The 24,051-nt window shown below is 40.2% G+C and overlaps 1 protein-coding gene across 1 annotated transcript in view; it reads left to right on the forward strand.

The window, feature by feature from the left end:
• The first annotated feature begins 17,541 nt into the window (after positions 1-17,541).
• SLC35B4 (solute carrier family 35 member B4) overlaps positions 17,542-24,051 on the forward strand; it is a 34,629-nt gene continuing 28,119 nt past the window's right edge. The window contains exon 1 of the mRNA XM_036864138.1: positions 17,542-17,935. Within this exon, the coding sequence (XP_036720033.1) occupies positions 17,859-17,935 (77 nt within the window). The 5' untranslated portion in view covers positions 17,542-17,858. The remainder of the gene's footprint in view (positions 17,936-24,051) is intronic.

Genomic DNA, 24,051 nt, shown 5'->3' on the forward strand with positions numbered 1-24,051 from the left:
CCGGGTGGTTCTAAAGCGAGGGCTTTGGAGACAGAAATAACAGATGCAAAGCGGCAAGGCTGGACAAAGGTGGTCAGCGCATGCTGGGGGAGGCCCAGGTGCTTCTCGTAACCCAGGCCCCAGTGCATGGGATGGAGAGTATGAAATGAGGCTGGGAAGATAGGGTGAGAAGGGCCCTGGAAGGAAGTTTGGATTTTTTTTTTTTTTTTTCTGTAAAGATATAGGAGATCAATGAAGGCTTTTAAATAGAGAAGTGAATCTTAGGTAAGTAACCTTGGGTTAACTATCAACCTCTCTGAGCTTCTATTTCACCGTTTGGGGATTTCAAAACTGTGGATAATGAGATCCACCTCAAGGATCTGTCTGTGTAAGGACTGCCTGCAGCCAAGTAGTTTCACATAAATGCTAGTTTCCTAGAATCCCCCAGCTGCCTTGTCAACACATGGCATCTCGGGATTAGCTGCAGCCTCCTTTCTCAGCTGTTGCCCCCACAGGCCTGACACTGAGCAGACTAGAACTTCCTCTTTTCAAATCCACCCCCCTCCCCTGTACCACCCTCCACACTGTTGCATGAAACTGTGGGTGTTGGGGGTCTGGGGGAGGAAACCAATGCTGACTCTATAACAATGACAAAAAGAGCATCTGTATTGTTACAGGGTTTGTTAATAATGAAATGCCGAAACTTTTATTTTTAACAAAAACCCAGACTACCACATTGGTGCCTCAGGGTAAACAGAGTTGATATTAATTCTGGGTTGTTTTGATTTTGCAAGAAGGAACTGCCTTCCCTCACCCTTCCCCTTAAGACCATGCTAAAGCAAGTGGGGTAGGTTTGTTAAAGACGGAATCTTCCAGGTCCACATTCAGAGAATAATTATTCTCCAGCAGGAGATCAGGGACCAATGCTCCACTCTCCAAGGGCATGATGCAACTTCCAGCAATCAGAGCAGTGTGAGGAAAGCAGGATGCAAAAACCACACTTGGAAAAAACACCCGTTGACACATCATCGAAAACTTTGGAAAATATTCTGCATAGGAACAAGCTTTCCTTGTATTAAAGAGGTGGGTAGGAACAAAAAAACCTCCTCTGCCTTGGAAGTGCTCTGGCCACTCTCCTCTCCTGGTTACTGCTCATGGAGTTATTTGTTCTTGATAAGCCATCTGTCATGGCTGAAATAAAAAGTAGGGCCATCTAAAGCATCCTGGAGGAAATCGGTCCTGGACAAGCAGCTGTCCCATGTGCTGACCCTGGTGAGGCTGTGCCGTGGACGTTAGGCTGAAGCTTAAAGCTCGTCTTCCAATTATCTTCTCTGTACTGTTAGAACTTGTTGAAATCAGTGCAAAATGGAAGAGAAAACTACTTTCTGCTAAAAATTTTAGAGATACAGACTGTAGCTCTGCTGGAAAAATAAGCCTGGGGAGAATGAACTCTCAGGACATGATCCATAGTGGGAAAGAGCATGTTCACATGCCAGCTCAGCCAGTAACTGCCCTGGAGCAGGTTATTCAACCTCTCTAAATTTCAGTTTCCTTGTCTGTACCTATAAAGTGAGAAGAGGTGGGGTCAGCAGACGCTCTGAGGCCGGAGCAGGAGCGGGAACGTCAGCATCAGGCCAAGCGGCTGGAGGCCAGACTCGCCATACACACCACTCCCTTTTGAAAGCCGTGTGGCTGACAGGGTCTTGGTGCTCTGGCCTGGTGTCAGGCCTGAGCCTCTGAGGTGAGAGAGCCGAGTTCAGGACATCGGACAACCAGAGACCTCCCGGCCCCGTGTAATATCAGGTGGCAAGAGCTCTCCCAGAGATCTCCGTCTCAAGGCTAAGACCCAGCTCCACCCAATGGCCAGCAAGCTCCAGTGCTGGACGCCCCATGCCAAACAACTAGCAAGACAGGAACACAACCCCACTCATTAGCAGACAGGCTGCCTAAAATCATACTAAGTACACAGACACCCCAAAACACACCACCAGATGTGGCCCTGCCCACCAGAAAGACAAGATCCAGCCCCACCCACCAGAACACAGGCACCAGTCCCCTCCACCAGGAAGCCTACACAAACCACTGAACCAACCTCACCCACTGGGGGCAGACACCAAAAACAACGGGAACTACGAACCTGCAGCCTGTGAAAAGGAGACCCCAAACACAGTAAGTTAAGCAAAATGAGAAGACAGAGAAACAAACAGCAGATGAAGGAGCAAGGTAAAAACCCACCAGACCAAACAAATGAAGAGGAAATAGGCAGTCTACTTGAAAAAGAATTCAGAGTAATAATAGTAAAGATGATCAAAAATCTTGGAAATAGAATGGATAAACTACAAGAAATGTTTAACAAGGACCTAGAAGAACTAAAGAGCAAACAAACAGTGATGAACAACACAATAAATGAAACTAAAAATTCTCTAGAAAGAATCAATAGCAGAATAAGTGAGGCAGAAGAACAGATAAGTGACCTGGAAGATAAAATAGTGGAAATAGCTACCACAGAGCAGAATAAAGAAAAAAGAATGAAAAGAATTGAGGACAGTCTCAGAGACCTCTGGGACAACATTAAACACACCAACATTCGAATTATAGGGGTCCCAGAAGAAGAAGAGAAAAAGAAAGGGTCTGAGAAAATATTTGAAGAGATTATAGTCGAGAACTTCCCTAACATGGGAAAGGAAATAGTCAGTCAAGTCCAGGAAGTGCAGAGAGTCCCATACAGGATAAATCCAAGGAGAAACACGTCAAGACACATATTAATCAAACTATCAAAAATTAAATACAAAGAAAAAATATTAAAAGCAGCAAGGGAAAAGCAACAAATAACATACAAGGGAATCCCCATAAGGTTAACAGCTGATCTTTCAGCAGAAACTCTGCAAGCCAGAAGGGAGTGGCAGGACATATTTAAAGTGATGAAAGGGAAGAACCTACAACCAAGATTACTCTACCCAGAAAGGATCTCATTCAGATTTGGCAGAGAAATTAAAACCTTTACAGACAAGCAAAAGCTAAGAGAATTCAGCACCACCAAACCAGCTCTACAACAAATGCTAAAAGATCTTCTCTAGGCAGGAAACACAAGAGAAGAAAAAGACCTACAAAAACAAACCCAAAACAATTAAGAAAATGGTAATAAGGACATACATATCGATAATTACCTTAAATGTAAATGGATTAAATGCTCCAACCAAAAGACATAGACTGGCTGAATGGACACAAAAAGAAGACCCGTACATATGCTGTCTACAAGAGACCCACTCCAGACCTAGGGCACATACAGACTGAAAGTGAGGGGATGGAAAAATATATTCCACACAAATGGAAATCAAAAGAAAGCCAGAGTAGCAATTCTCGTATCAGACAAAATAGACTTTAAAATAAAGACTATTACAAGAGACAAGGAAGGACACTACATAATGATCAAGAGATCACTCCAAGAAAAAGATACAACAATTGTAAAAATTTATGCACCCAACATAGGAGCACCTCAATACATGAGGCAAATGCTAACAGCTATAAAAGAGGGAATCGACAGTAACACCATAATAGTAGGGGACTTTAACACCCCACTTTCACCAATGGTCAGATCATCCAAAATGAAAATAAATAAGGAAACACGAGCTTTAAATAACACATTAAACAAGATGGACTTAATTTATACTTATAGGACATTCCATCCAAAAACAACAGAATACACTTTCTTCTCAAGTGCTCATGGAACATTCCCCAGGATAGACCATATCTTGGGTCACAAATCAAGCCTTGGTAAATTTAAGAAAACTGAAATTGTATCAAGTATCATTTTCAACTGCAACGCTATGAGACTAGATATCAATTATAGGAAAAAACTGTAAAAAATACAAACACATGGAAGCTAAACAATACGCTACTAAATAACCAAGAGATCACTGAAGAAATCAAAGAGAAAATAAAAAAATACCTAGAAACAAATGACAGTGAAAACATGACGACCCAAAACCTATGGGATGCAACAAAAGCAGTTCTAAGAGGGAAGTTTATAGCAATACAATCCTACCTCAAGAAACAAGAAAAATCTCAAATAAACAACCTAACCTTACACCTGAAGTAATTAGAGAAAGAAGAACAAAAAAACCCCAAAGTTAGCAGAAGGAAGGAAATCATAAATATCAGATCAGAAATAAATGAAAAAGAAATGAAGGAAATGATAGCAAAGATCAATAAAACTAAAAGCTGATTCTTTCAGAAAATAAACAAAATTGATAAACCATTAGCCAGAATCATCAAGAAAAAAAGGGAGAAGACTCAAAGCAACAGAATTAGAAATGAAAAAGGAGAAGTAACAACTGACCTTGCAGAAATACAAAGAATCATGAGAGATTACTACAAGCAACTACATGCCAATAAAATGGACAACCTGGAAGAAATGGACAAATTCTCAGAAAAGCACAACCTTCCGAGACTGAACCAGGAAGAAATAGAAAATATAAACAGACCAATCACAAGCACTGAAATTGAAACTGTGATTAAAAATCTTCCAACAAACAAAAGTCCAGGACCAGATGGCTTCACAGATGAATTCTATCAAACAGTTAGAGAAGGGCTAACACCTATCCTTCTCAAACTCTTCCAAAATATAGCAGAGGGAGAAGCACTCCCAAACTCATTCTACGAGGCCACCATCACCCTGATACCAAAACCAGACAAAGATGTCACAAAAAAAGAAAACTACAGGCCAATATCACTGATGAACATAGATGCAAAAATCCTCAGCAAAATACAAGCAAACAGAATCCAACAGCACATTAAAAGGATCATTTACCATGATCAAGTGGGGTTTATCCCAGGAATGCAAGGATTCTTCAATATATGCAAATCAATCAATGTGATACACCATATTAGAAAACTGAAAGATAAAAACCATATGGTAATCTCAATAGATGCAGAAAAAGTTTTCAACAAATTTCAACACCCATTTATGATAAAAACTCTCCAGAAAGTAGGCATAGAGGGAACCTACCTCAACATAATAAAGGCCATATATGACACACCCACAGCCAACATCGTTCACAATGGTGAATAACTGAAACCATTTCCTCTAATATCAGGAACAAGACAAGGCTGCCCACTCTCACCACTATTATTCAACATAGTTTTGGAAATTTTAGCTGCAGCAATCAGAAAAGAAAAAGAAATAAAAGCAATCTAAATTGGAAAAGAAGTAAAACTGTCACTGTTTGCATATGACATGATACTATACATAGAGAATCCTAAAGATGCTACCAGAAAATTACCAGAGCTAATAATGAATTTGGTAAAGTAGCAGGATACAGAATTAATACACAGAAATCTCTTGCATTCCTATACACTAATGGTGAAAAATCTGAAGCAGAAATTAAGGAAACACTCCCATTTACCACTGCAACAAAAAGAATAAAATACCTAGGAATAAACCTACGTAAGGAGGTAAAAGACCTGTATGCAGAAAACTGTAAGACACTGATGAAAGAAATTAAAGATGATACAAACAGTTGGAGAGATATACCATGTTCTTGGATTGGAAGAATCAACCTTGTGAAAATGACTATACTACCCAAAACAATCTACAGATTCAATGCAATCCCTATCAAACAACCAATGGCATTTTTCACAGAACTAGAACAAAAAATTTCACAATTTGTATGGAAACACAAAAGACCCCAAATAGCCAAAGCAATCTTGAGAAAGAAAAACGGAGCTGGAGGAATCAGACTCCCTGACTTCAGACTATGTTACAAAGCTACAGTAACCAAGACAGTATGGTACTGGCACAAAAACAGAAATAAAGATCAATGGAACAGCATAGAAAGCCCAGAGATAAACCCACACACATATGGTCACCTTATCTTTGATAACAGAGGCAAGAATATACAATGGAGAAAAGACAGTCCCTTCAATAAGTGGTGCTGGGAAAACCAGCCAGCATGTAAAAGAATGAAATTAGAACACTCCCTAACACCACACACAAAAATAAACTCAAAATGGAATAAAGACCTAAATGTAAGGCCAGACACTATAAAACTCTTAGAAGAAAACGTAGGCAGAACACTCTATGACATAAATCACAGCAAGATCCTTTTTGACCCACCTCCTAGAGAAATGGAAGTAAAAACAAAAATAAACAAATGGGACCTAATGAAACTTAAAAGCTTTTGCACAGCAAAGGAAACCATAAACAAGACAAAAAGGCAACCCTCAGAATGGGAGAAAATATTTGCAAATGAAACAACTGACAAAGGATTAATTTCCAAAATATACAAACAGCTCATGCAGCTCAATATCAAAAAAACATACAGCCCAATCCAAAAATGGGCAGAAGACCTAAATAGACATTTCTCCAAAAAAGATATACAGATTGCCAACAAACACATGAAAGGATGCTCAACATCGCTAATCATTAGAGAAATGAAAATCAAAACTACAAGGAGGTAACACCTCACACCAGTCAGAATGGCCATCATCAAAAAATCTACAAACAATAAATGCTGGAGAGGGTGTGGAGAAAAGGGAACCCTCTTGCACTGTTGGTGGGAATGTAAATTGATACAGCCACTATGGAGAACAGTATGGAGGTTCCTTAAGAAACTAAAAATAAAACTACCATACGACCCAGCAATCCCACTACTGGGCATACACCCTGAGAAAACCATAATTCAAAAAGAGACGTGCACCACAATGTTCATTGCAGCTCTATTTACAATAGCCAGGATATGGAAGCAACCTAAGTATCCATCAAGAGATGAATGGATAAAGAAGATGTGGCACATATACAGTGGAATATTACTCAGCCATAAAAAGAAATGAAATTGAACTCTTTGTAGTGAGGTGGATGGACCTAGAGTCTGTCATACAGAGTGAAGTAAGTTAGAAAGAGAAAAACAAATATCATATGCTAACACATATATGTGGAATAAAAAAAAATATGGTTCTGATGAACGTAGGGGCAGGACAGGAAGAAAGATGCAGACATAGAGAATGGACTTGAGGACACAGGGAGGGGGAAGGGTAAGCTGGGATGAAGTGAGAGACTGGCATGGACATATATCCACTACTAAATGTAAAATAGCTAGTGGGAAGCAGCTTCATAGTACAGGGAGATCAGCTCAGTGCTTGATGACCACCTAGAGGGTTGGGATAGGGACGGTGGGAGGGAGACGCAAGAGGGAGGGGATATGGTGATATATATATACATATAGCTGATTCACTTTGTTATACAGCAGAAACTAACACAACATTGTAAAGCAATTATACTCTGATGAAGATGTTAAAAAAAAAATAAAGTGAGAAGAAAATAATATACCTCTCTCATAGGGATGTGGCAAAGTAATATGTGACATAAAACATCAGGCAAAATACCTGGCACAGAACTGCTGTTTAATACTTGCCAATTATCTTTAAGGATTATTATCTTAATGATCTTAATTCATTCATTTGGCAGGTATATTAAGTGCTACTATGTACCAGGCACTGTTCTCATTGCTGGAGGTGTACACAAAGTCCCTGGCTTCCTGGAGTCTGCTATCTAGTGGAAGACACAGGAAATAAAAAATAAATCTATAAAAAGGTAGTTACCATCATGTTAGGTAATGGTAAAATAAAGAAAACAAAGCAGGGCAGGGCCAGATAGAATGTCAGAATGTCTGAGGAAGTACCATTGAAGCACAAAACTGAATGAAATGAGGAAGAAAGCCATGGATGTACCTGGGGGAAGAGTGTTCCAGGCAGAAGGAATAGCAAGTGCAAAGGCCCTGGGGCAGGAATGTGCTCAGCATCCTGCAAAAAAAGCAAGGAGCCCAGAGTGGCTGGAGAGCAGATGCACCGGGAAGAGTGGTAGATGAGCAGAAGAGAGGTTCCAGGGGCTGGGTTATATCTGGAGTGTTCTGAGACGCCTTGGTGGTTTCATGTGTGTTTATCTTATCTCTCTGATGAAACTGAAAACCTCATGGGTCACTGCAGCAGAGCAGTTATGACTCTGGTCTCTAGTATCAGATAGATCCGGGTGTTAACCAAGTGCACAACTTTATATCACCTTGGAAATATCTCTTAATCTCTCTGAGCCTCAGTTGCTTCCCCTAGAAAATGGAGATCATAATAGTGCCTACGCCTATCTCACTGGATTTTTATGAAGATTAAATGAGATAATTTGGGAAAGGTGCCCGGCATTCAGTAAGTGCTCCATATGTTAGCTATTATTATTGAGGGTAGCAGACCCATTCTCTGCACTTTTCCTTTATCCGTCAACAGATCCGTATGAAGCTCTTACCATGGGCAAGCCTTGTGATGTATAATCCCATAATTCCTAGCATTGTGTTGACCACATAACCCAACGCCTACTGAATTTTTGTAGACTTACAAAACAGCAATAGCTTTCTAACCCAGCAATCAGCTGACTGACAACTCTATTCGGAACCCAAGAACCAGAAGGAAAACAAAATACGTCTTTAAATTCCCAAAACACCTGTTAGAAAGATTATGCGCTAAAGCCGTAAACTTGAATCATGCAGAGCTCTCTATTCCTTACTTGTTTTTAAACCCAATCACGTGGTCAGTCAGTCGGGTTTCTTAGGTGAGAGAGAGTTGGAAGGGACAGTGGCCAAAGGCCAACATGCTTAATGTAGCTTAATGTATACAGAGCAACAGTGCAAAAGAAGATCAAATTAAAACCATAAAAAGCAGGGAGGAGAACTCAAAAAAGGAATACAGGAATCTATTCACTCACTCCTTCATTCATTTATTCAATAATTCATTCACTCAACAAATTTATGGGTGACTATTGTTGGCGAGGCACTATTGTTGAGAGTTGGGTGCACAAAAGTGGCAAGAACCCCATACTTGCCTCACAGAGCTTGCGGTGTGGCGCGGGAAGATAGGCAAGGAACAATTTCAATACAGTGTTAAGTGATAGACCAGCGTGAGCACAGGACACTAGAGGGCGCCAGAGGAGCATCGATCAGCCTTCACCGGGCAGAGTTCGTTTCCTGGAGAAAATGGGAGGCCATTTAGTATCAGGGCGCTCAGAGGCCGTGGTTCATCCAGTGACTCAGTAAGAATCACCACACTGCAATAATGGATGCTCAAAACCACAATGTTCAGTGCACAAGATAAGGACAGTCAATGTTCCCTGTATTAAATGTGATAAAGCAGGGAATAACATGAAGGTTTCCATTAAAAATTATTTCAGTACAATTTTCAGTTCTCAAATTGATGCATTATCTGGAAATTTGCTTAGCTGGAATCTTGCCCTTGTGGCACTAACATTTATTTCCTAGTGATATTATACCTATGAGGAATTATTGTTAGGCCATAGTTTTAAAGACAATGTATGAAGCATACTATATAATATTTTGTCTTGTACATAAATATTAGATAAAATATCTACATTGTTTTTGTTTTTTTCACTATCTGGTTATGGGAAAGGGTTTAGGAAGAAGTATCCTTTGGTATGGGAGTCCTGTGAAAGCTTGGCACTATTTTTTTTCAATTTTTTTCTTGTGGTAAAAAGTAACATTTTAATGCAATATTTCAAAAAATCAAAATCAATGCAGAAAAATCCACAATGAATGAAATAACTGTTTTAAATGTAGTAAGGTGGGTGAGGTGAATATGCAAATTGAGGGTTGGATCCTGGTGTTTTGTTTTGTTTTTATTGATGTACAACTGACATAAAATGTTATATTAGTTTCAGGTGTGCAACATAGTGATTCATTTGTATACATTGAGAAATGATCACCATAACAAGTCTAGTTGCCACATGTCATCATACAAAGTTACTACAATATTACTGACTATATTCCCATGCTGTACTGTACATCCCCGTGACATTTATTTTATAACTGGAAGCTTGTACTTTTTGATCCCCTTCACCCATTTTGTACCACCCTCCCAACTTCCCTCCCCTCTAGAAACCACCAATCTGTTCTCTGTACCTATGAGTCTGGGTTTGGTTTGGTTTTGTATGTTTCTTCGCTTTGTTTTTTTAGATTCCACATGTAAGTGAAATCATGTATTATTTGTCTTTCTCTGACTTATTTCACTTAGCATAATACCCTCAAGGTCCATCTATGTTGTTGAAAATGGCAAGATCTCATTCTCTTTTACGGCTGAGTAGTGTTCCTGTGTGTGTGTGTGTGTGTGTGTGTGTGTGTGTGTGTATAAAACATCTTCTTTCATCCATTGATGGGAATTTAGGTTATTTCCATATCTTGACTATTGTAAATAATGCTGCACTGAAAAAGCTTGGTACTATTAATCATACCAATCTAAAACATGAAACTGAAACATGAGTCAGTCAGTTAATTGGACTATGTTTCATAGCTAAGTCATGACCAATTGTCCACTTCTTCAGTTTACTCAAAAATACATGCCATTGATATTCAGTGCAGTGCTGTTTGTTAGAGCAAAATATTGGAAACAACCTAAAGATCCAACAACAGGGAACTGGTGAAATAAAAGGCAGCACATCCATAAATAGAATATTATGCAGTCATTAAAAAGAACAACACAACACTAAAATGGAACACTCTCCAAGATGTATTATTAAAGAAAAAAAAAATAGTGTCTGAGTGAGGAAAAACCTACATATTTTGTAGTAAATGGAAGAATGCACAAAACATTAATGACAATGGTAGCCTCAAAGTAGGGGTGCTGGGTGACGGAGGTTCAGGAAAGGGAAGGAAATTGTTTTACACTGGTATCCTTCGTGCCTTTTGAATTTTGTACGATGTGCATGTGTTACAAATTCAAAAATAAATCTACAAAAAAAATTTTTTTAATGAAGAAAAAGTAAGAAGTGTCATCAATCGCAAAGGGAACCTGTTTGGGCGAGATGGTGGAGCAGATTGAGCAGGTGACAGATGCGGGCTGGGCAAGGACTGCCTCCTTCTCGTCCTGGCTCTGTTGCTTGGGGCGTGATCCGGGGTCAGAAGCCATCAGCCCGCGCAGAAAGAACCTGGCTCAAAATTCCACGCTTTAAAAATGTGAATTCGAAGGTCTTGAATGCACCTTTCTCCAAAGCAGATATACAAATGGCTGGTGAGCACACGAAAAGATGCTCAATGTCACTAATCATTAGAGACTTGCAAATCAAAAACACCATGAGATACCACCTCACACCCACTAGGATAGCTACTATTTAAAAAGAAAAAAGAAAAGAAAAGAAAAGAAACCAGAAAATAAGTGTTGGCGAGGAGACAGAAAACAGGGAATCTTTGTGCGCTGTTGGTAGAAATAGAAAATGGTGTGGCTACTGTGGAAAATAGTATGATGGCTTCTTAAAAAATTAAGCATAGAATTATCATCTGACCCAGCAATTCCACTTCTGAGTATATTCCCAAAAGAGCTGAAAGCAGGGTCTCAAAGAAAAATTTGTACACCCATGTTCATAGCAGCATTACTGACAACAGCCAAAAGATGGAAGCCACTCAAGTGTCCATCAGTTAATGAATGGATAAACAAATTGTGGTGTATACAGACAGTGGAATATTATTCACCCTTAAAAGAGAAGGAAATTCTGACACCTGCTACAACATGGATGAACCTTGAGGACATTATGCTAAGTGAAATAAGCCTGTCATAAAAAGATAAATACTGTGTGATTCTATTTCCATGAAGTACCTTGAGTAGTCAAATTCATAGAAGCAGAAACTAGAATGGTGGTTGCCAGGGGCTGGGGGGCGGAGGAAGTAAGGGTGAATGATTGTTTAATGGCTACAGAGTTTCAGTTTTGCAAGATGCAAAAAGCTCTAGGGATGATGGTGGTGATAGTTGCACAACAATGTAAATGTATTTAATACCAGGGAATTGTTCACTTAAAAACAGTTAAGATGGTAAACTGTTTGTAATATACATGTTACCACAATTAAAAATAAAATTAAAAAAATTTGAATTTGAATGTACCCAGACACGGATTACACCTTCCGAGTCCCCAAAAAACTCAATACATTCTGCAGTCAGTTTCACCATTTTACCTTGAAAATCAGTTTCATGTTGACCTCACCTGCCTAGTCCCACATGCATTCAAATTTGTGAGCCTTAGCAAATATATTTAAACATTTTGACCCTCAGATTTTCTCGTAGGAATAATAATCCCCATCTACCTCACATAATTGATGGAAGGGTAGATGGGCTCTGTGCAGAAGCATTTAGAAACTGAAACAGTCACTGTGATGCGCTACGTTCACCCCTGGGGAATAGCAGATCAAAGCGTGTTTCAGCAGGTGGGTTAGTAACATAGCTTAATGCCTGAGATGGGGAAAAGGTGATGGAACCAGGGTAGGAGAATCAAAATGAAATGACCCCATGGGTTCGTTTTATTCTCTTAAAATATTATCAGTTATTCTAGGGTTGGGGAAGGTGGAAGCATAATAAGTAACTTAGAGACACGTCACACCTGATGCAAACACTAGATTCTCTGACATCGTTTTTTTCCTAAAAGTGGTTTTAACAGTATCTTTTCCTCGTAGTGAGATTTGCCACCTCAATTCAATAATACAATTTAACAAACATCAATTCAGCAACAATGAAGGGGAAAACTGGGAGGCACACAGTTCAAGTAGACATAGTTCTTGCCATCAGGAGCTCGCCCATAGGCCTGAGCACTCAGGATTATTTCTTCAGGTGTTTAACCTGCTTAGTAGTTTCTACCATAGCAGGTACCATTTTCAACCCCTCACCTGTTTTGCATATGAGTTTCTTAAATAGGAGCTGGTTTTCCTAAAGGTCCTTCATTCTCCCTCGCTCCCTCCCTTTCTCTCTCCCTCACTCTGTCCCTCCATCCCTCTGTCCCTCCATTCCTTTCTTCCTTCCTTTCTACCTTCCATCCAAACTCAGTGAGCATCTGCTATGAGCCAAATGCCATAGAGATGTAGAGGGTACCGTGGCTAATAAGACAAAGTCCTTGACCTCATACCACTAACATTCTGGTCAAGAAAGTTTCCTTCCTGGCCAAAACTCCATATGCCTTAACTACAGTACTCTGAAAAAGGTCATCTGTCTTTGAATAACATCCTTGAAGAAGCTAGATTACATAAATCTATCAACACACTGGGGCATGCTTGAATCTGACCTATGAAACAAGTAACAAAAATATTTGACTTTATAAATAATACCTCACGTATATTTATAGTGTGCCTTCCCCATGCACAGCGCCAAGCATCTCAAGATTTATGTGATAGAGGAGAAAATCATCCTCACATAATAGATATGAAAACGTTTTTTTTTTTTTTAAATCAAGTGACAGATCTCTGTAGGCTTGTCAACTTGAGGACACTTGTCAAGCAGTATCCCACAGGAGTCATCTTACTTAATTTTTTGTCAACAACTTGGTTAAGTGGATTTAATAAATGATTCAAAATATGTCTGAGTGGCTGGAGCTAGAAGCAAAAATGGCTTTTAAGACAACCTTGACAGCTTTTTCCTGCTGACAACACAGGAGCAAAGATGATGAACATTCCCAAAGCAATAGGTCCCTCCACACAAGGGAAGCGGATTGTGTGAAGGTTTAAACACGTTGAGCCCAGCTGCTGTCTAAGATGTCGCTATTCATTCAAAGATGCTTGAATTTTGAACTCAGAGGGGAAAGCAGAAAAAAGCCTGGGAGATGAAACCTTGCCTGCACTTTGGAACTTTGGTTTTACGATGAAACAATTAAAATATGGAAGTTGAAATGACCCTACCCCCCCCCCCCACCCCATGGGAGTCTCAGTTGTCGATTTACAACCTCCCAGCTCAAAATCCACCCCTCACGGCCCTGCTTGTGATGCTGGAGCTGGGTCCTCTGGACATTTCCCCTCTGCCAGGTGGCACAGTGTGGACCTTTGTCATGACAGCACTGCAGGAACACTGCGGGAGGAGGGGCCTTGTCTTCCTGGTTCTGGTGCTTTTTCCTCTCTTCTTGTTCCTGCAGCACATAGGACATCCTGTGGCACTCGCCTCAGTGAATTCAGTGCTATCCTTCCAGGTGGTTACCAGGAAGTTCTCCAGAGCCCCAGCCAGCTTCCTGGAAAGTACAACACCCGATGACTTGGCCGGTGCCCCAGCCAGACCCCAGAGGGTGGTTCATGGCTAGTTTTATCAGCACCTTACGGAACTTCTCTGCTAGCTAGTGGGCTATAGCCATGCCCTCTTCAGTAAAGCCTGAGTCTCAATGTGCAAGAGAGAAGGCCCTCTTCCAAATTTGTTCCTTCCTTGAGTGGTCTGCTTCAGTCCTAGGTTGTAGTTACTATTCCTATAATCTTGGGAGTTTCTTAACCCATTATGTTAACTAATCCTCTGTTACTGTTAATAATTCTTTATATTAAACTTTCCTTGTTCGTTACTGTATGACTCCTGTTTCTTGACTAAGGACCTTGATTAATCCACTGATATCCAACAGAAATGTGTGTTTATGTTCACCAAAAGTTATGTACAAGAAATTTCATAGTTGCACTCTTCATAATGCCCAAAATGTCCATCACCAGGAGAAGAGATATATTGTGGTACATTCATACAAGGGAATGTTATCCAGCAATGAGAATAAATGAACTACAAGTACATGCAACAACACATATGAACTGACAAACATATTGTTGAGTGAAAGAAGCAGAAACAAAAGAAAATATTCTGTATGATTCCATTTATGTCAAGGCAAAACTAATCTCTGTTGCTAGAAAGTAAAAAACGGGGTTATTCCTGGAGGGGATTAATGATTTGAAGGGGGCACAGGGATCTTTTGGGGTGCTGGTAATGTTCTGTTTCCTGGCCAGGGTATTGGTTATATATCATTGTTTATGCAAATTATTGAGCAGTATATTTTTGATGTGTACATTTTAGAAATGAGTCAAGCTGAAAAATATTATATATTTATTGAATTTATGAGGTGTGAATTATTTGACTCAAATAATGAACTCAAGCTCACTCATTCATTCATTCAACAAAAAGCATATGTACATATTATATACCAGTCACTGTATATAATGCTAAGGATCTAGAGATGAATTAGTTATTCTTGGTTTCTGTTCACAAAGGGGCATGGTCTAAAGGCGGAGACCAACACGAACATGTATAACTACAACAATATGATTCATGGACTGGTTTAGGTATGGATGGGGTGCTAGAGATATAAAGGAGGGAACCGTGAATGGTGCTTTGAAAAACTACACACAGAAAGGTGATGTCTGAGCAGGGACCTTCCCCCTGTACAGTGTAGAAGTATCTACTCACTCCTGCTGTGTCCCCCATTGCCATCAAAGGATGAGTAGGAGATGGCCAAAAAGAAAAGGGTTTTCCGAGCAAGCAGAACAGCATGTGCACAGAGGCGAATTTTGAAAGTCACTATAAACTCAGAGAACAGAGCATTTAATGTGGCAGGAGTCCAGGTAGCACTGGAAAGAATGGCAGGAGAGGAAATTACAAACGTAAACTGAGGCTTGATGGTGACATGTTTGTATGCCTTCTACAGAGTGTGAATTTCACACAAGGAGCCAAGAAACATTGTATAGCTAGTCTTCAAAGATGCCCCTCCCCCCCCACAGATGATGCCTTTGCTAGTGCCCTCCCACAGTGAATCTGGGTTGGCCAATGGAACCAACAGAATTTGGTGCAAGTGACACTGTGTGTCAGTGTCACACACTGAGGCCACTACAGCTTTTGACTTGATCTCTTGGAACGCTTGTTCTACGGGGAGCTAGTCATCTTGTAAGAAGTCTGGCTAACCTGAGTCCACAATATTGTGAGGAAACACAGCCTAAGAGAGGCCATGACGAGAGAGCCATTCATCAGCCCAGTCACGCCTTCGGAAGGCTCCAGCCTTAGCTGGCATCTGACCACAACGGCATCCGAAACTCCAACGGAGAACGGACTAGGTGTATGTCGAACATTGTCAACATACAGAACTGTGTGAGAGAGAGAAAATCTTTTTGTTCTATACTACATTTTGAATCACCACATTTTGGGGTGGTTTGTTACACAGTACTAGTAATTGGAACAGACATCTTGGAATAGCAGTGTGACATAAAGAGTTTGAGTTTGTTTTTGGAAACAGTGTGGCGACAGCATGGAGGATGGGTTGAAGAGGGAAGAGGCTGAAGGCACCAAGATATGTTAGGAGGATAAGTAGACATCGATGTAAACTGAAAGGAGAGATTGGAATCTAGAGATACTTGTGAGGCAGAATTGACAGAATGTAGAGGTAAAATAAATGTGTGATGGGAAGGCAAGGAAGACTGTGAATATCTTTTAGGTTTTTGCCCAAAGAGAACAGATGGTGGATAATGTCCTTAGTGAAATAAGGGCCCTATTTGGGAGGGTAGATAATGAACTGTGTATATGCTGTTGTTGAGGGGTTTACAAGGATTTATTGGTGAAAATGTCAAATAAGCAGTTGGAAACTTCAATTTAAGGCACACAGGAGATTGGGGCTGTACATACACATAAGATCTCAGTTACATATGGTGATGGTTGAAGTTATGGAGATGAGATCACCAATAGAAAGTGTTCAGGGAAACAAGAGGAGGGACAAATGATGGAGCTCTGTTAGGAGAACTCAGTGGGCAGAGGAGGAAAAGCCCAAAAAGAAAACTGAAAAAGGTAAGTCAGAGAAGTAGAAAGAGAAACAGGACGCTCGTGTCTTATGAGCCGAGGGACAGGAGAATGTCAAGAGGATTGAGCTTTCATTGTCAAAAGCCGTGGCAAGATCAAGTAAGGTGAGCCTGTGGTATTTGGTTTGGACAATTAAGAGGTCATTAGGGCTCTAAATGAGACTACTTTCAATAACCTGGCTTTGATGAGAGTAAAAAGCAGAGACCGTGCATATAGATTACTCTTTAAAGATATTCAGTGTTAAAGTGAAGGAGAAGGACAAGTTTGTTTGTTTGAGCCTGACTGTAGGCTACAGGGAAAGAGGAGCCTGGGTGGCTGGTTGGCTGGCCCAGAGTCACTGAGCCGGTGAGACGGGTGGGATGGAAAGGTCTCCAGAGTCAGCTGGTTTATAGGCATGTGCTCTTCAAAGTTTGGTTGACAGCTCTGTAGCATCACCGACACCTGGAAACTTGTTGGAAGTGCAGAACCTCAGGCCCCACAGCAGGTCTAGTGAATCAGAACCTGCATTTTAACAAGATGCCCAGGTGATCATCGCTTTTAATCCTCACAACAGCCAGGTAAGATGGGCATTACTGTTCCCATCTTTACCTATGATGAGAAAGCAGTTGCCTGAGATAGACGAGCTGATTAGTGTCTAAGCCAAGATTCAATCCCAGAACTTCCCGAGTCCGATGTTCTTTTCAAAAGGTAGAGAAGGAAGTTCAGAGAATTTCTACTTTCTCCCAATTCAGGAGAATTTTCAAATACTAGAATACGTCCAACGACCAAGCAATCACAGGTGTGTAGCTCTAGTGCCGTCAGCTGTGAGTTTACCGTGAAAGTGCTGGACGAATCCCTTTCATAGCCCTTGGCGGCCTCTTAAGAAACAACGTTAACAGCGTTGGAACTTCACTTCCCAGCAAGCCCCGCGGCTTGCTACCGCGCGAGGCATGACGGGCACCTCGCCTCTCTCTCCTCTCCGGTGGAGCTGCCGGGCAGAGGCGAGTTAGGACGCAGCCGGTCGTACGGGCGCGCAGCATTCTGGGAAGTGTAGTCTGGCCCGGACTCGGACACCCCTTCGGATGAATGGGGCCCCGCTGACAGCTAACTACAGCTCCTCGCCGGCAGCGTTGGTGGCGGCTGCCGGGAAAAGGGAGACCGCGACGGCCCCGGGAGAGCAGCACTGCGGGACGGTGGTGATGTTCAGTGCCGCGGCGAGGCGGCAGCCGGGTTTCCTGGGGTAGCAGTCTAGGCGGGCGCTTCCTCTGCGCGCTTGCTCCCCTTACCCTGCCCCGGCCATGCGCCCGGCCTTAGCGGTGGGCCTGGTTTTCGCAGGCTGCTGCAGTAACGTGATCTTCCTAGAGCTCCTGGCCCGGTAAGTGACCCCCGCCGGTCGCACTAAAGAAGCCGGAGGAGGGGCGCCCCCACGCGCCGTCCCCCCCGAGCCGGGCGGGGCCCGGGGTGGGACCGCCTGCGCCCAGTGTCTGCCCTGGGCTGCTTGGGACGCGGCTGAGTCGGCTGCTCCGTCATCCTGCGCACCTTCCGCTCTCCCGCCCAATAGTTTCTTAGCATCCCTCGAGGGGAACACTGGGGGTGTTTGCTGTCGTCACCCCCTTTTCACACTCTGGGGGATTGAAGCCTGGAGAGGTTTTTTTTCCCAAGGTCGGCAGGGAGCTCGTGGCAGAACCCAAGGTTCCTCCAGCTCTTTTCTCGATCCTGCTAATGCCATATATATAACGTGAGCAAAGCTTGGACTTAAAAAGCAGTCTGATTTGGTACACGCTGCAAAGAAAGTTTCAGTTGTTTTAAAGTGGCCTGCAAAGAAGTTCTTTTATTGGCCTTAGAGATGGTTATGAGTACTTTGCCCAACATGCCTCTCGCGGATGTAGTAGAACGAATTCTTATGCAGAAGGTCGGTCCAATTGACCGGGGATAGCCTTTCCAGCATTAAGATATTAAATCAGGAAGCTTGCATTTTGAGGTGTAACTTTATAAATCAAGAATGGTTATGACACTTCCCCAAAGGGACACCAGGGTAGTTTTATTGAGGTGGCATGCAAATAATGTTGAGTAATAATGTGCAAAGTTCATTGAGTAGAAGCTGTTAGAGAAAAGGCAACAGGTGGACTCTAAAAGCTCAGGACTGAAAATCTCAGGAGTTCCCGTCTTTGGCTCTGTCATCCCCTGGCTGTGTGACGTTTTCAAGTTATTTAGCCTCTCTGGGCTTCCTTTTTCCACCTATAAAATAATATCTATGGTGCTGTTTAGCACCATGTTTTTAAATCTGCACATTATCTCCATTGACCATCAGAACAAGATAGGTCAAGAATTATATTCTCTGTTTTACTGAAAGTGAAACATGTCCCAGGAAGTTAGGTTGTCTCTTACTACTTGTAAGTGGCAGAACCAGAAGTGGAATCCAGGAATCTAAACTCCTAGCCCAATACCTTTTTCAACTTTCCTGTTATTTTTGAGCTTGAGCAGCCCTTAGGCTTTGGTGACCCATTTCCTCCTGTGGTGCCTGCTAGAAATGTATTTTATTTTCATGATAACATTGATTAAGTCATTCTGAAGCAACCAGTTTGCTTAAGGTAAACTCTGTGGGATTAATTTTTGCGATTACAGAGCTTGAAATTTTAATGTGCAAAAAGTGTTGATTAAAATCTTTCATTTGTCATTCTCTGGAGTAGGCGGTGAGGGATGTGAAAATGAAAAAAAAAATGTATCCAGCTGTCAGCTGGTACACTTCAAAGGAAGGTCACTTTGGAAATTGGTTTAAAAATATAAAAATGTGATAAAATCAGGCCAGCCATGGAAATGAAGGTCAGAGAATAATAGTGTAATGTTTGTGTTGAATATGCCATTGAATTAAACCTTGCCAAAGGCTGTATGACATCAGAATATGTTATGTTAGTAACTGAGGGCCTTTTTAAATTTATTTTTTAACCAGTTGTGAGCCCTTAGCTAAATTACGTGGTCTCCCTGAGTCTGTTCTCTCAGCTGTGAAAGGGCGGTGATGGCTCTGCCAGCCTCACAGGGTTTTGAAGGATTAAATGAGATGCTGGTGCAAAGCCTGAAGCTCGCAATAGGTTCCCCTTCTAACAACTTTTGTTTCAATATACATATACCCTGTTTTATGAGCTGTTCGTGAAAAGTTGTGGGTAAATCTAACTTTACAGGATGTTTTTCTGCATTATTGGATCTTCTATTTAGAATACTTTGAATAATTTGTTAAACCCCAAAAAACCATCATTCCTTATCTTTCTTGTACATCTGAATGTTTGCATACAGCAATGGGTTTTCATAATGTGGTAAAGGGTACATTTGTTAGTTTAATGAGTGGTACCCCAAACTGAATAGCAGCTTTGTGCTGATTTGCTTGGGCAACTCCAACTTATCATATTTCAGATCAAGAAAATAAGAGCTGGTTGGACCAGATGGTCTTTTAAGGTTCTTTGTAGATTTGGCCTTCTCATAATTTGTGAGTTTATCTTGGGACATCACAGTGGAACGCTAATAAATTTTTATAGAGCAGGAACTGTGCTTCTTATATAGCTTCCTTGGGACACTAAGTATGAATTGAAATGCTAAACTGACTTGTAGGGAGAAGTGAGCATTTTTAACCATTTTCCCCCAAGTTGGAGAACAAATTTAGGTTTTTCTTTCTTATTTCATACTTATAATTGGGACCTATAATAAAATATAAAGCACCAATGCAGTGTACAGGGCAGATGTGAAGTAATGAATGAGTGCCTTGATCTCCCTTCTGAGAGAGTTTACATTGTACCTTGGAAACAAGATACACCATCAGCTCACTAACTAGGTGAGGTGTCTTATGTCAGGAAAACAATCTGAAACATTTTCTTTTTCGCATTTTATTTTTTCATCAAGTGCCTAATGTTGAATCAAATAAGGAAGTTTTCTAAATCTAGAATAAGAAATACAGAAGCCATAAACTATCTGCCTAATTCTTTCTCTTCAGAGTTCTTTTTTAAAAAAGTAAAAAATTTGGATTCTTGCCAAAGAGAATTCACAGAGAAACTGTTTGCATTTAGTGATTATAATACCTGAGGAATAAAGTTGAAGATAACAAACAATTCAGGGGAAAAGGATCCAGGTTTGTACTCTGAAGTTTTAAAGTGAATTATTCAAATTAAAATAAATAGTTCCATTGGTAGCTATACAGCATTGTGTTCTTAAAAAGCTCTGTAAGTTGATTTTTTAAAAAATTGAATTATGTGAGTACATTAGGGAGATATAAAAAACCTATGGAAATAGAGACAAAGTAGATTAGAATTGTCAAGGGGAGGGGGAAATGGAGAGTGATTCCTAATGGGTATTGGATTTCTTTTGGAAGTGTCCTAAAATTAAATGATGGTAATGGCTGCACAACTCTAAATATCATACTAAAAACCACTGAATTGTAAAAAAAAAATAATAATAACAATGATAATAATAAGGAGGTCTGCAAACACCATTTATTTGCCAGGTGGCTCTGGGAGACTTACCTAATTCTGTGCCATTTGGCGCTCAGTGTCTTAGCAATGAAATGGGCATAATAATAGCTACCTCCATAAATAAAGATAAAATTAAAAATTATTATGATGCCTTTTATTTTTTATTTTAATTTTTTAAATGTTTTCAATAGCTTTAACTTTTTTATACGTTTGTTGAAGTATATTCATAAACAAAGATTGGACACATTTAATGTATACAAATTGATGAGTATGCATACACCTATGAAACCATCATAATCGAGGTAATAAACATATCCATCACCTCCAGAATTTCCTTGTGCTCCCTTTTTTTTATGGTAAGAACACTGAGCATGAAATGTACCCTCTTAACAAATTCTTAAGTGTGCACTACTGAATTGTTAACCATATGCACTACGATGTACAGAGATCTTTTGAACTTATTCACCTTGTATAACTGAAAACTTATACCCATTGAACAAGTCCCCATTTTCCCTTCCCCCCTGACCCTGGCAATCCCCATTCTATTGTCTGCTTCTGTAAGTTTGACTATTTTAGATGCTTCATGTAAGAGGAATCATGCAGTCCTTTTGTCCTTTTGTGACTGACTGACTTCATTTAGCATGCCTTCCATGTTGTTGCAAATGGTGTCATTTCCCTCTTTTTTAAGGCTGAATAATATTTACTGTATGTTTATACCGCATTTTCTGTATCCATTCATCTGTCCATGGACATTTCAGTTGTTTCTGTATCTTCACTAGGTATTGCAAATAGTGCTGCAGTGAATATGGGGACGTAGCTATCACTTTAAGATCCTGATTTCAATTATTTATTTTTAACATTTTTTTAAAAATTGAAGTATAGTTGATTTACAATGCTGTGCCAATCTCTGCTGTACAGCAAAGTGACTCAGTTGTATACATATAGACATTCTTTTTCATATTCTTTTCCATTATGGTTTATCCCAAGAGATTGAATAGAGTTCCCTGTGCTATACAGTAGGACCTTGTTGTTTGTCCATCCTAAATGTAATAGTTTGCATCTACCAACCCCAAACTCCCGGTCCATCCTTATCCCTCCCTACCCCCCTTGGCAACCACAAGTCTGATCTCTATGTCTGTGAGTCTGTTTCTGTTTCATAGATAGGTTCATTGATGCCATATTTTAGATTCCATATGTAGGTGATATCATATGGCATTTGTCTTTCTCTTTCTGACTTATTTCACTTAGTATGATAATCTCTAGTTGCATCCATGTTGCTGCAAATGGCATTATTTCATTCTTTGTTATGGCTGAGTAGTATTCCATTGTATATATCACATCTTCTTTATCCATTCATCCATTGATGGACACTTAGGTTATTTCCATCTCTTGGCTGTTGTGAATAGTGCTGCTATGAACATAGGGGTGCATGTATCTTTTTTTTTTTTCACACACACACACACACACACTGTATTTTATTTTTACAAGAGATAAATAAACTGACACCAAGCATTGTAAATGGATGACCACGACAAAAGCAACAATGATTGCAATTACCAAACTCGAAACACACTCATACTATGTCATAATACTGACATTCAGTCCAGTAATCCTCCACTGTAACAGCTCCTTTACTTTGCAGTGAAAATTGATTTGTATATTTTTTGCCTCTGAGTCCTTGTGGGATTTTTTTTTATTCAAACAGAAAGACACAAAAATTATAATCATCCTCATCAGTTCACTCAGTCCCATGTAATTAATTTTTTTTTCATCTTGATCTTTTGTTAGCAATTTTATGAGTTCATCAGTTTTCCATTAGAGTTCTGAAAATGCTTATTCATTCAGTTCAGCAGTATAGTCAGTTACCAGAAACCTGTACTTGTCAGAGTCTTTTCCATGAATTCCTTGAAGATGAAACCCATTTATAGTAACATATTTGCAAAAGCATCAGAGTACACCCAGAACTGTCTGTAAATGAAAAAAGACTTAAAAATGACCACGGTTAAAGATTTGATGAAAGTTCATAATAATACAATTGACAAGGAAACTTAGTTATTTCTGAGATATACATTTTAAAGTAAGAACTAGAATTATGACTTATAACATTATACCAGAACATATAAGATTTTTAGAAATTTCATGTAATGTCTGAAACATTTATGTTAACATAATTCCATACAAATAACCCAATGAAAGTTTAGTATTACTTGTTTTGTTTGTTTGTTTGTTTGTTTACACCATAGGTTCTTATTAGTCATCCATTTTATATACAACAGTGTATACATGTCAGTCCCAATCGCCCAATTCAGCACACCACCTTCCCCACCCCCCTGCTGCTTTTCCCCCTTGGTGTCCATACATTTGCTCTCTACATCTGTGTCTCAACTTCTGCCCTGCAAACCGGCTCATCTGTACCATTTTTCTAGGTTCCACATACATGTGTTAATATACGATATTTGTTTTTCTCTTTCTGACTTACTTCACTCTGTATGACAGTCTCTAGATCCATCCACGTCTCAACAAATGACCCAATTTCGTTCCTTTTTATGGCTGAGTAATATTCCGTTGTATATATGTACCACAACTTCTTTATCCATTCGTCTGTCGATGGGCATTTAGGTTGCTTCCATGACCTGGCTACTGTAAATAGTGCTGCAATGAACATTGGGGTGCATGTGTCTTTTTGAATTATGGTTTTCTCTGGGTATATGCCCAGTAGTGGGATTGCTGGATCATATGGTAATTCTATTTTTAGTTTTCTAAAGAACCTCCATACTGTTCTCCATAGTGGCTGTATCCATTTACATTCCCACCAACAGTGCAAGAGGGTTCCCTTTTCTCCACACCCTCTCCAGCATTTGTTGTTTGTAGATTTTCTGATGATGCCTATTCTAACTGGTGTGAGGTGATACCTCATTGTAGTTTTGATTTGCATTTCTCTAATAATTAGTGATGTTGAGCAGCTTTTCATGTGCTTCTTGGCCATCTGTATGTCTTCTTTGGAGAAATGTCTATTTAGGTCTTCTGCCCATTT

This window comes from Balaenoptera musculus, chromosome 9 (genome assembly GCF_009873245.2).
Source record: "Balaenoptera musculus isolate JJ_BM4_2016_0621 chromosome 9, mBalMus1.pri.v3, whole genome shotgun sequence".
Classification (NCBI taxonomy): domain Eukaryota; kingdom Metazoa; phylum Chordata; class Mammalia; order Artiodactyla; family Balaenopteridae; genus Balaenoptera; species Balaenoptera musculus.